The sequence below is a fragment of the Alligator sinensis genome, unplaced genomic scaffold (genome assembly GCF_000455745.1).
Source record: "Alligator sinensis unplaced genomic scaffold, ASM45574v1 scaffold1007_1, whole genome shotgun sequence".
Classification (NCBI taxonomy): domain Eukaryota; kingdom Metazoa; phylum Chordata; order Crocodylia; family Alligatoridae; genus Alligator; species Alligator sinensis.
Genome location: NW_005842605.1, coordinates 375,383 through 389,044, shown reverse-complemented (window position 1 = coordinate 389,044; position 13,662 = coordinate 375,383). Strand labels below are relative to the sequence as shown.

Sequence of the window (13,662 nt, the reverse complement as noted above, 5' to 3'; positions counted from 1 at the left end):
TAAAGCGACCAAAACGCTGGCTTGCATCCATAGATGCTTCTCAAGCAAATCCCGGGACGTCATTCTCCCCCTGTACTCGGCCTTAGTGAGGCCGCAGCTGGAGTACTGTGTCCAGTTTTGGGCTCCACAATTCAAAAAGGATGTAGAGAAGCTTTTCTCAGTTGGTCTAATAAAAGGTATTATTTTGGAACCAAGAGTTCTAGATTTTTGTATTCCTTTTTGTTTCAGACCGACACAGCTACCAAGTACATCCCTGACACATTATAGGCCTCTGACAACTTCCGTCATCTTCTGCATTCCCAGGGAGCTTCAGCTTTGGTGAAGCTTTCAACTGCTGCATTCTTCCACTGACATTCATTAACACCTTCAAGATGAAACTGGATGCTTATCTTGCTGGGATCCTATGACCCGAGCTGACTTCCTGCCCTTTGGGCGGGGGGCTGGACTCGATGATCTTCCGAGGTCCCTTCCAGCCCTGATGTCTATGAAATCTATGAAATCTATGAAATAATCTCAAACTGAAATTTCCTCTGCTGCTTCTGGAAGCCAGTGCTTCTAGTCCTGTCCCCTATGGCCACAGAGAATAGTCTCTCTCAGGGCTGCCTAACTTCAAAAGGGCAGGGAGTTGCAAGCAGCACTGGTCATGACCCACAGGAGTTGCATGCCATGCAGGCTCCCAGCACCATCACCACATTCAGACCCCATGCCATGCAAGCAACACAAGCCATCCCTGCCATGTGAGTAATGCAAGCCCCAGCCCAATCCTCCACTCACTTACTGGGCAGCCCAACCCAAAACTCCCTCCCACCACCTAAGCAGTGAGCTGACTGGGCCACCTCCACCCATGATGTCCTGTCCAGAAGATCCTGGCTGCCACTGCAGAAACAGAAGCAATAGGGACAATAATAGGACAGAACTTGCAGGCTGAACTTTAACACCTTGTGGGCTAGATGCAATCCATAGGCCACCAGTTAGACAGTCCTGGCCTATCTCCATCCTCTTTGCAATCACCCTTCACATATTTGAAGACTGTTATGAAATCCCTCTCTCTGGACTAAATAACCCTAGTTCTTTCAGCTTTTCCTCATAAGTCTCGTTTCCCAGGCCCCTCCTTATTTTCCTTGCTCTGCACTGTACTCTTTCCAAACTATCTACATCCTTCTTGAAGTGTACGCCCAAACCTGGACACAGTACTCCAGGGGAGGCCTCACCAGTCTTGAATGAAGTAAGAGCATCAGTTCTTTTCATTTGCAAGTGACACTCCTTGTTAATACAACCTAACATACTGTTGGCCTTTTTTTTGGAACAAAAGCATACTTTTGGCTCATATTCAGTTTGTGGTCCACTGTAACCCCTGCAGTACTGCAGCCTAGCCAGTCGCTCCCCAGTCTATCTTTGTGTATATAATTATGGTGTCCCAAGTGCAGGGCTTTGCATTTGTCTTTTCTGAATCTCATATGACTGACTGCAGACCACTTTTTTAGTCTATCTAGTTTATTCTGGATCCTAGCCCTGCCCTCCAAAGTGTCTACAGCTCCACCCAACTTGGTGCCACCTACAAATTTGATAAGCACACACTCAATCCCATCATCTAAATCATTAATGCAGACATTGAATAATACCAGGCCCAGGACAGATCCCCAAGGAGCCCCACTTGATACCTCCTTCAAACTAGACATCGAGCCACTGATGAGTACTTGTTGAGCATGATGATCATACCAGTGAGAATGCTGTGGGAGACTGTCAACAGCCTTCCTAAAGTCAAGTTATATCACATCTACTGCTCTCTTCTCGTCCACAGAGACTGACATCTTATCATAGGAAATCAGATTAGTTAGGCATGACTATCTTGGTGAATCATTTCTGATCACCTTGTTCTCTTCTCAGTATTTTACAACAGATTCCTTAAGGACCTACTCCATGATCCATGCCTGTTGCTTTTTCAGGCTCTGGGGCCAGGGAGCACGGCCACCTCCCTTTGTGGGGTCTGTTGCCTTCTGGGGTCTCTGCCATGCCAGCTGGAGGAGCTCCAGGCCGCAGTCCAAAGACTGTGCACCATCAGGGGCTGTGAGCAGGAGATCGACTACTACTGCCAGGCCCTTCTCCCCCAGGAGGCAGAGGGTAGACCACGGTCTCCCTCCAAGACAAAAGGGGACTCGAGAACCTCCCTCGTTGTCCAGCCCAGGGCTTGGACCAAGGTGCCCCCCAAACCCAGGAAGCACTAGTTGCCGAGCTAGGAGGACGCAGGGGTGCCCCCCAGTGTGCTCCCCGGCAGATCTGGAAGTGGACAAGAAGCGCTTGTGGTCCACTTCCAGGTCTGCTGCCAAGTGCTGGGGAGTCCCCCATGCTCCTGTGGGACACTCCATGAGCACCAGCATCGCAGCATTCACGAGCCGCCTTAGAACCTTGAGGTATGTAGAAAAACATCTAAAACTGTGTGTATGTCCGAATCGCTGAATCTTTCTGAATCTCTCCTAATCGATTCGGAGGGTTCCAGTTCGATTCAGAGAGATTAAATGGTCTCTTGATTTGATTTGGATTCAGAGATTCGGACACCGAATTGGGCCGAATCTCTGCCGAATCGAATCAGGGACCAAAGCTTCGCACAGCCCTACTGAACAGTTCGAGAGAGAACTGCACATGTGGGCACACGTGCATGTTCACCCACACACACACACACACACACACACACACTCTTCCCCAAGATCAGATTTTGACTAAATTGATACCACTGTTTCAGTCCATCTTGGTTATGATGCAGCTAATTATTGCAACAAATTGCATCCATTTTCCATTGATGTTTTTTCTTTTTGATTTTTAGGGAGAAAATATGTTTGGGTTGACAAAAGGATAAAACAGAGATTAAATATTAATTCTCTGGCAAATCTGGGCCTGATTCTGATGCCATTTCAAGATAAATTTGACCTAATTCTGTTAACATCAGGTTGTTCCAGGATTATAACTCAGAAAACTGCAGGAACTGTAATGCTGCTGCTTCAACTCCTACTGCATTCAGAAAAAAACTGCTTTGTGTACAGTATATTCTCTTTTGGGCTATATCTGTGTGCAGTTACGGTCTGTGCTAGACTGAACAAACAAAGGAAATGAAATATATTTGCTTGTCACAAAGAGTCCTTTCTTCATGTGATGCTCATAAAGTTGGGCTAGATCATTATGATCAACATAAACATAAATACTCATCTAATATAAACAGATTGTCATGTCTACACAATTCTGTCATCATCAAAACTGACTTTTCCTCCAAAGGGTCATAATACTTTCTGCAGCAAGGATGCTGCTACAAGAGGGTGCATAGAGATTTAATAGGCGTGGAAGTGGTACATTTATTGATAAGGGGTAAACAGTTATGGTGAACTTGTGGGGACACTGAAACTACTGCTTACAACTATGGACTGTCTAGGGTGCAATACTGCAGGAAAGAACCTAAGGGTCACAGTGGACCATAAACTGGAAATGAGCCAACAGTGTGTTTTTTTGTTTGTTTTTTTTTGCAAAAAAATCCTTTAAAATACAGTGCATACTGTATTATAGGAGCATCCCTTGCAAATCAAGGGATGTGGTTTTGCTCTATTCAACAGGGGTTAGGCTTCACCTGAAGTACTGTGTCCAGTTTTGGACCCTACACTTCAAGAAGGATGTGGACAAATTAGAAGAGAGCAATAGAAATTATTAGAGGCTTCAGAAATGTAACTTATGGGGCCAGGCTGACAGAAGTGGGGTTATTTATGGCAGTCTGAAAAAGAGAAGATTGAGACGGGGGTTGATAACAGTCTGCAAATACCTGAAGGATGGTTAATTGAAAGATCAAGATAGATTATTCTTTGTGGCTACAGGGGACATAAATAGTCAAGGAGCAATGGACTTGAATTTCTGCAAGGGAAATTATTTAGGTTGGGGATTAGGAAGAACTTTTTTCACTATAAGGGTGGTTAAGATTTGGAGCAGGCTACCCAGAGAACTTGTGGAATCTCCTTCCTTGGACATATTTAAGAGTAGGTTAGACAGGCACTTGATTGTGATAGTTTAGTTAGGGATGATCCTGCCTTGAGTAGAGTATTGCTCTAACTTAACTTCCTGAGGTCCCATCCAATCCTGCCCTTTTCAGCCTCCGCAAGAAAAGGTTGAGAGGCGACCTTGTGGCTGCCTATAAGTTCATCACGGGGGCACAGAAGGGAATTGGTGAGGATTTATTCACCAAGGCGCCCCCGGGGGTTACAAGAAATAATGGCCACAAGCTAGCAGAGAGCAGGACGTCATTCTCCCGTTGTACTTGGCCTTGGTGAGGCCGCAGCTGGAGTACTGCATCCAGTTTTGGGCCCCACAATTCAAAAAGGATGTGGAGAAGCTTGAGAGGGTGCAGAGGAGAGCCACACACATGATCAGAGGTCAGGAAAACTTATGATGAGAGGCTGAGAGCCATGGGACTCTTCAGCCTGGAAAAGCGCAGACGCAGGTGATCTGGTGGCCACCTACAAGTTTATCAGGAGTGTTCACCAGTATCTGGGAGAATGTCTGTTCACCAGAGCGCCCCAAGGGATGACAAAATCAAATGGTCACATACTCCACCGTGACCAATTCAGGCTGGACATAAGGAAGAACTTCTTTACTGTCTGAGCCCCCAAGGTTTGGAATAGACTGCCCCCAGAGGTGGTTCAAGCACCCACTTTGAACACCTTCAAGACACATTTGCATGTTTATCTTGCTGGGATCCTATGATCCCTACTGACTTCCTGCACCTGGGGCAGGGGGCTGGACTTGAAGATCCTTTGGGGTCCCTTCCAGCCCAAATGTCTATGAAATCTATGAATGTCTATGAAATCTTTTCAGATATGAGGTAAGGCTGACTGGTCTATAATTCCCCCGATCCTTCTCTTTCCTTTTAAAAAAGATGGGCACTATATTTGCTTTTTTTAATCATCTGGGACCCCATCCAGCCTCCATGAGAATATTTCAGTATTGCTACAACTGCAGAACATTTCATCATTGCAAAGTACTTCACCATTGTGGAATATTTTACCATTGCTACAACTGACTCAAGGTTGTGCTAATCAGATATGCTGATTTTACAGATATAATGTAAAATTCAGATGTCTTTACTCTTGTTATTTTTACTTAATCCTCACTCAAGATAAAATTCCTACTGATTTCAGTCTCTGTTATTCTAGTTAATGTTTAATGTAAGTGTAATATATTTCCAGCCTTAACTATCGTAATTAGATTTTGTTTCTGGAGCAATTCAACTACGTGGCATATGTTTATGCTTTAATAAGACATTTGCTTTAAGAAAGCATTTGCAAGTAGGACTGAAGACATCTGGCTATATGCTGTTTTTGTAGTGACTTCCATATTTAAAGTTGAAGTCCTATAGTAGGGTCTTTAAACAATATTTGGGCTATCAGCTTTGACTGAGACAGGAAATATGGAGAGAACTGCTACTTAAAGCAACTGCAAGCTTGTTTGCTATGTAGGGCTGTGCGAAACGGCACTGTTCTGTTTCGACTTGAATTTCAAGGTTTTGATGGAACAACGTTTCATTTCGAATTTCATTTCGATTCAAAATTGCTGTTCCATTTCACTTCATTGAAACAGTGATGCTGTTTCGATGTTGTTTTGACGTTTCACCCATTCACTATAATGGGGAAGCTTGAAACAGCCTTTGTCATCTGGCAGGCAGATGGGGGCCCGCCACCCCGGGAGGGCTGCTGGGGCTGTGCCAGTCCTCCCAGGGCTGAGGACCCCCAATCTGCCTACCAGATGAGGGAGGGAAGCCGGGTGCTGCCACCTGGGACTGGGGAGCTGGGAAAGGGAACTAACCCCAATTGCTCAGTTCCCTTGCCCTGCGCTGTGATCGGCTTCTCGCAGCCCAGCTCTGGGAGGCGGGGAGAGCCAGGACTGCGCTCCAGCTGAGCCACATGGGGCCACGGAGCCACTGGGAGCGCAGCAATGGTTCTCCCCTTTCTCCCACTACCTGGCTACTGGCTGCTTTGAAACTCAAAACATTTCAAAACTCTCAAAACATTTTGACTAGCCTTGTTTTGTTTTGAAGCTGTTTTGAAGTCCTTCATTTCGATTCGATTTTGCTGTTTCAAGCTCGAAACACTGTCAAATTGAAATAGCTGGCGAATTTTGCACAGCCCTAGTATGCAATAACCACTATAATTTCCTTAAGTCATCTGGCAGACTTGGCATGAGAGTTCCCCAGGCTCTCCTATATAAACAACATCCCAATAAATTAAAACAACGGTAAACTTTTTTGATCACTTCACCTACCCATGCCTCAAAACACAAAACAAGCAATGCTGCACAGATTTACAGAAATCAGAATGTTAGTAAGACCACAACTACTTGGAAACTTACTAGTAACCATCAGTAACATGCTGGCTGTTGTGAGGCCAAAAGGGTTCCTTGCAACACATTCATATCTCCCCTGGTCTGCTTGTCCTACATCTCTGATAGTAAGAGTGCCCTCTGGGTTCACATGGAATTTCCCACTTGCTGTGATGTGTATACCACTCTACAGAAGAAAAAGAAAGTAAAAAGTACATGTCATTCATGTGCATTTATTTCATCTCAGAAATTCCTCCTAATGAAACAGGTCATATCAGTTACTAAGCAAAGGCAGTTTTTTTCACCAAACAATTCAGTAGGTGTAATAGTTCAAGTTTTGGGGACTAAATGGAGCACTTCTGGGGAGGGCCCATGGGGACCAAAAGAAAGATCTCAACAGCTCAGACTCCTACAGAGATACTTCAATTGTTCCAGGTTGAAGAATTTCCCTTTGGCAGAAATGAAATGAGTTACAACAGCTCATCCTCTCCCCACAGCTGCCTTATTTATGCTAGGATGCAGCATGGATATTATGTACAGTAGATGTATACATAGCTTTTCATATTTTAAAACTTATCAGAGAATGGAATGGCAGAGTCTTATTTTTTTGGATGAATTGTCAAATTGTTTAGGAATTTTTTACTTTTAAGGAAGAAAAAAAATGGAACAAAATTCTTCCCCCAGAGTTCTCACAATATTTCCTCAGAAAAAGAAATTAATCCCAGTAGTGGTATTGCAATTTTTCAGGGTTTAAAAGGAAACACTAAGGGCCAAATCCTGTTTCACCCTCACATGCTTAAGTGGCTTTTAAGCAGCTATATAAGGCTTGAAATGCAAGTCCTCCAATGGGGCAGAGACTGCACCCAGTGCCATTTATCTATCAGGGATGTGCGAAGCTTTGGGTGCCAATTTGATTCGGAGGAGATTTGGCCCAACTCAGCAGCTGAATCTCTAAATCCGAATTGAATCAGGAGACGAATAAAAAGGTCTAAATTAATTTGAAGCTCTCTGAATCAATTCGGAAATGATTCAGAGAGCTTTGGAGATTTATGCAGTCCCCACTTGCCACCCAAAGGAGCTGGACCCAGACTCTGTGCTGGTAAGTAGGGGGGGCAGGAGGAGAGGGGAGGGGACCATGGGGGGGGACCCCACCAAGCCCCATCCCCTGCCTGCTCCCCCAGCCACCCTGAGTGCTCTCCTGCCCCCTGCCTTCTCTCCCAGCCCCAGCAATGGTTGCCCCGCCTGGCCCCAGCACCCCTGCACTTAAAAAAAAAAAAAAAGACCTACATTCACTGTCTGCTGCAGGAGCTGTCAGGGCTTTTGGGGGCTTGTGGCAGAGCCCCCCATGCAGTGCAGGGCAGTGCGGGGCGGGACACTGGGGCCAGGAGGGGCAGCCATGGAGGGGGGGAGTTGGGGGAGTGGGCAGGGGATGAGGGTTCATAGCAAAGCCCTTCACGCAGAGCAGGGCAGTGTGGGGCAGTGGGGATCGCCCCCCCCCCCACCTGCCTGGAAGCAGACAGTGAATGTGGGGCTTCAAAAAAAAAGAGGGATGCTGGGGCTAGGAGAGTGAGCAAGGGATGAGGCCTGTTTGATTCGGACATTCAGCCGATTCGGTGGTGGCCAAATCTCCAAATCAAATTCGGCCAAACAGATTTGGGACAGTGATTCAAATCACCAAATTGAATCAGTCTCCAGAATCGTCTGAATCCAAAGTGAATGCTGGCCACTTTGCACGGGCCTATTATCTATTTTATCCAATTAATATTAAATGCAGGGTTCAGGAAAGACTTCTTCCCACATCTCTTCCCTTCTTTGCTGCCCAATTAGCCAGCTTGAAGAGAAAGGCTAAAGAGTGCACTGAGCACCTTTACTCTACCTACTCTATGACCTGGTAGTTAAATCATTCTGCTAGGAAAACTCCTTTGGATGACAAGGGCCTAGGACCTGGGTTTCCCACCCCTAGGTATGTGCCCTAACCACTAGGGTATTTGGCTGAAAGGTGGTTGGGTCCTCTTTGCTATAAGATGTGTGTTATTTGTGATTTTTGCCCAGCAACATGTATGTACCTCGGGTGATTCTGTTCTGCCCTGGAACCTAGGGGTTCCTGGTGTGATCTTCTGAGCATGTTCAGAAGTCAAACAGAGAAAACATAGTTATGCAGATTTAAACAGAAACAAAACCCTGTGTAAGTGCCCCAAACTGCCTATTTAAGGGTCACTTGGGCATGGAAAAGTTAAACAGGATTTAGCCCCAAGAAATTGGGCCTTGCAAAAAAATTAAGATTTCAACAAAGGTCTATATTTTTGGGAAAAAAACAAAAAAAACCCCCCATCAGCTATAATGAAACATCACCAGATCTATCAAATATAAAATAAGGTGCTACTTGGACAAGACTATAATCAGGTAACCCTACCTTCCGCCAAGTGAGTATAGGCTGAGGTTCTCCATGTGCACTACAAGGAATCTCTACATTCCTTCCTACCTCTACACTTGTATCTTGAGGTAGCTTAGTAAACACAGGCAGTACTGCAGAAAAATACAAAATATTCTTTATGTTAATATCACCTCTCCCACTGTCATCAACTGACACCCATCTGCACTGGATTTCTTGGTTTCACCTCAACAGGGGCAGATCCTCAGCTAGTATAAATTAATCTAGCACATGCATGCCACAAGGTAAGGCTCCGAACGATTAGTAAAGAGGGTGGCTCCAGTCTGACTGCCTGGATGAAGAGGGGGTGTCAGGTTTTACTGCCAAGATCCAAATGAACCCTACCATGGCCCTGAAGCTTTCACCAAAGTCAAGGCTTTGAATCCTCATTTGCCATATAACACTGCAATGGTTGCGGGGTCAGGGAAAGTCGAAGCTGACTCTTGGCATTGACACCACTCTCACAGAAGTGTCCCGCCTCTGGTCTGCTCTGCTCTACGTAGCTGGAAGCTCAAATCCTCCTGCCTCCATTCCGCACCCCATGGTGCAAGTCTATCTGACATGTCTCCGGGGGCAAGAATCAGAATGGTATTCAAGGAGGAGGAGGTGGTAACTTGTGTCACACCTGACAAAAGTTGCCCACCTCTGTTCTAATGGCAGTGATTGCAAAGGTTCCCTGAAAATGTGCATAAACTGTAAATCTTCAATAAAAATATAGTCACCGTAGAGGAAAAAATATATTTTAAAAATGTTGCCCCATGTAAGAAATAATCTTACTAAACTTTAGAAAACTGTCTTTCCATTCACATCAATGCTACCATGTTCACTCTGACTACATATTCTCAGCTAAGTTCTGTCTACCTAAGATCACATAATAGGCCTTTATTAACTTTCCCACTTCTGTATTTTTATCCATTGACATTCAATCATCTCTAAAATTAGTTGAAAATATATACCTACAAAGTAGCTGGATTATTTACTTTCACAGGTAGCTAGCAAATTACAGAATCAGAAAACAAATGAAAGATTTCTTCTGTTAGGTCAGCCTGTTGCAGAAAATAAATCTGTACCATGCAACACTGAATGAGCCTAATTTTGATGCTTCAACTGCATTGGTTGTAACTCTGCCATTAAGCAAAATGGTTAAACTGTCTTCATGTCCAAACCAGCTTTACTTTTATTTTTAATACATTTTTTCTTTATCAAAGTAACTATTCACTTTGTATTTTTATTGTTAGTTTTTAAAAATGGTCACTGTCTCTCTTATATCATTAAACTTTAAAAAAATATGGAGTAGAAACTCCACATTAAATATTTGTAAGACACTTGGAATTTCTCACAGGAAACAACATTGAATATATCTGGTATATTAAATAGATAAAACTCTGTAACAGGGTGGGTTGTTGCTTAAATCAGCCTCATCAAGAGAGCCCAGCTGTAGGGCATTTGGACAGGCAGGGACTGTGCCACCAGGAGCTTTAAAAAAGTCCTCAGGAAGAGTAAGCAAGAGAGAAGGAAGCAGGCTGTGAGCAAAACAGCTCGCTATAAGGAGGTCCTGGGACCAGAACCAAAGGGCTCCACTCCTAGTACCAAGGACAGGGCAGAAGGGCTTGTTTTGTTTGTTTGCTTGCTTATTTGCTGCTTAAAGACTGTGTTTTATTTGGGAAGACTGGCTGAGGAGATCCTCATGGAGTAAAACCTGCCTCTATGTTTTTTAAATAAAAGTAGAATTGTCTCTCAAGCTTCTGGGCATGTTTACAAACTTAAATATAACAGCATATAAAAAGCCCTTATAAAATCTCTCTATACAGGATAACAGATGCACCATATTTACTCTAATCTAAAATGCCCCTGAATTTAAGATGACCCCCCCCCCAATAATTAGATTCTATATATGGAAAATTTATAAAGTTGTAATAATTTTTCAGGTGTAGAACCTAGTTAGCTGAGATCTGACTTGAATGTGTCCCTCTGCCACTGCTATAGAAGGAAAAATAGTGGTTGGGGGTGGTGGCCCACTTGCCCCCCAACTTCTTTCCCCTGCAGCCGCTTCACCCCCTTTACAATCAGACCCTGCTCAGGCTCTGTTTACATTTTGAGCATGTGGAAGTGAGGAACAAATTTGAAATGCAAGGGACCAAAAAAACACATGACTTTGAAATAAATACACCTGTAGTAATTTGCATATAGGCAATGTTGGGTACTTATAAACTTGGTTCATCCAGAATTGATGTATTTTATCTTTTTGCAAAGTGCTGCATGTTTCAGCGCACACACTCCATAAACACACTTTTGAGCATGACGTTTGTATCTACTTAAACATACTACAAACTATGCATGACATCAGTCGAAAGCCAAAAGGCTCATGATTTACCATATAGTTCATTGGCCTGGGCCCCAGCAGAGTCAACAGCATTTCAGACTATTATGACCCCACAGACCAGCACTGCTCAGTATGTGTGTGCACTCCAGATACCCTCACAAAGGAATTAGCCACCCACCCATGACTGGAACCAGGTGATCTTAACATAAGGCCTGGGATCCCCCCAAATTTATATGAAGATGAGCTGTGGAGCATCCTGGTCCAGTTCCACCTCACTGAAGTCGGCCACACTAATCACATGCAACATGCCAAGAGAGGGCATGATACCCTCTCATCTGCATAGTGTTTGGTGATGAAAAAGGAAGTAAAAATGTATTCAATGTAATGGTTCACCATGAATTGCAAGCAGAGTCAGTGCTGAGGGGGATGGGCCTATTTTGAGCACAATGGATACTATATTGCAACCTCATCTCCTTCTATGACCAGGTAACTTGCCACCTGGACATGAGAGAGCAGGTCGACATTGTATACCTTGACTATTTGTAAGACACTTACAAGACTTTCAAAAGGACTTTGATCTAATATCCCATGATGTCCTCGCAAGAAAATTGGAGGATTGTGGGCTTAACTCCAAGACAGTCAGGAGGGTGAGAAACTGGCTGCAGGATAGGACCCAGAGAGTCATAGTGAACAGATCTGTGTCATCCTGGTGAAAAGTGGGCAGCAGTGTCCTGCAGGGGTCGGTGCTTGGTCCAGTACTTTTCAACATCTTTATTAATGATTTGGATGTGGGGGTGAAGAGCTCACTGGCCAAGTTCACAGACGACACCAAGTTATGGGGAAGTGGTCACATTTGAAGACAAGCTACAAATACAGGTAGACCTAGACAGGATAGCAAGTTGGGCAGATCAGAATCTGATGAAGTTCAATGCCGAGAAATGTAAAGTGCTCCGCCTCGGGACAAGCAACCCCCAATACACCTACAAGCTTGGTGGCACCAAACTGACTAGCACCACGAATGGAAGGGACCTGGGGGTAATAATAGATGACAGTATGAATGAGCCGGCAGTGCAATATTGTACCCAGTAGGACAAATAATATTCTGGCATCCATTAATCAATGCATCTGCAGCAAAACCAGGAGGTGACTCATCTGCTCTACTCAGCACTGGTGAGGCTGCAGCTGAGTACTGCATCCAGTTCTGGGCACCACACTTTAACAAGGACATGCACAAGCTTAAGATAGTCCAAAGAAGGGCCACCCATATGTTCAGAGTCTTACATGGCAAGCCATATGACAGGCTCGCAGGCCAGAAGTGTCCTGCCAGGCCATTCTATCTGGCCCGCAGGGCCCCTAAAACATTTAGAAAATTAATATTTATCTGCCCCTGGCTGCCTGTCATGCACCCCTCAATGGCTTGCCAAAACTCAGTAAGTGGCCCTCCACCCAAAATAATTGCCCACCCATGCCATACGAGGAAAGGCTGAGGGATCTGGGACTCTTCAGCCTGAAGAAAAGAAGGCTGAGAGGGGACCTGGTAGCAGCTTACCACTATACTAGGGGAGTACATCAAGGGCTCGGTGAGCAACTATTCACCAGCACACCTGAGGGGAAAACTAGGAGTAATGTCCACAAACTTCTGGAAGATAGATTCAGGTTCAACATTAGGAAAAACTTCTTCAGAGTCAGGGTGTCCAGCCTGCAGAATAAGCTCCCTCCAGAGGTGGTGCAATCACCTGCCCTGGAAATCTTCAAGAGGAGACTAGACAGTCACCTTGCCAGGGTCAACTGACCCCCAGTTATCTTTCCTGCTTGTTACAGGGAGCTGGACCCAGTGATCTTCCAAGGTCCCTTCCGGCCTTACAGTCTATGAATCTATGAATCTTACTCAGGTGGGCTGCATTAACCTAGCCTTATAGTAGGTTCCCATGAGTATGTTTGCCCAGTATTGGCCACGTGTTTTATAGGCATACTCAGTGTGGGCTTCATTTGATCAACTTCATAGTTGGCTTCCTTCACTGAGCACGTGCTGCTTCTGGCAGCAGTTTAATGATAGGAAAGGTGTTTAAGGAGGGGTTGCGAATATAAGATGAGGTGCTATGAGATGCTAACGAATAATCACTATAAAGTCTGAAAGAACTCAGGAGAGAGGACCAGGCCAGGAATTACCTGTTTCTAAATTGGAAGGAGAAAAGGGTATGCATGTGTGTATGTGTGGCACTGTGGCTGTGTGTGGAGCCTGACTCCTACATTATTTGATGAGTTAAATGACCAGCTTGCCAACCCCTCAATAACATTGACCCTATTAATCCCTCACAAGCACAGAAGACATAGAAAGTATAGATACCAAGATAGAAAGTAGGATACCAAGGATACTTTTACAGAATGTAGGATACCAAAGCAAATGAAAATGGATTTAATTCTCCAGTCACATGGAGCTTCATCCTGCACCTACTGGTCACATGATTACACTAAACTTCTGCTGCTAAGAAATAAAAAAAAGTTCAGAGACATATAAAGTGGTAACTGTGAATTGAACACAAAGCTTATCATTTACCTT

The 13,662-nt window shown here is 44.5% G+C and overlaps 1 protein-coding gene across 1 annotated transcript in view; it reads right to left on the bottom strand.

Annotated features, from left to right (window-relative positions):
- PXDNL (peroxidasin like) overlaps window positions 1-13,662 on the bottom strand; it is a 352,571-nt gene that overhangs the window by 78,243 nt on the left and 260,666 nt on the right. Inside the window, exons 13-15 of the mRNA XM_014524383.2 lie at window positions 10,348-10,377; window positions 8,762-8,874; window positions 6,379-6,535 (exon numbers count right to left, since the gene is read on the bottom strand). Coding sequence (XP_014379869.1) covers window positions 6,379-6,535; window positions 8,762-8,874; window positions 10,348-10,377 — 300 coding nt within the window. The remainder of the gene's footprint in view (window positions 1-6,378; window positions 6,536-8,761; window positions 8,875-10,347; window positions 10,378-13,662) is intronic.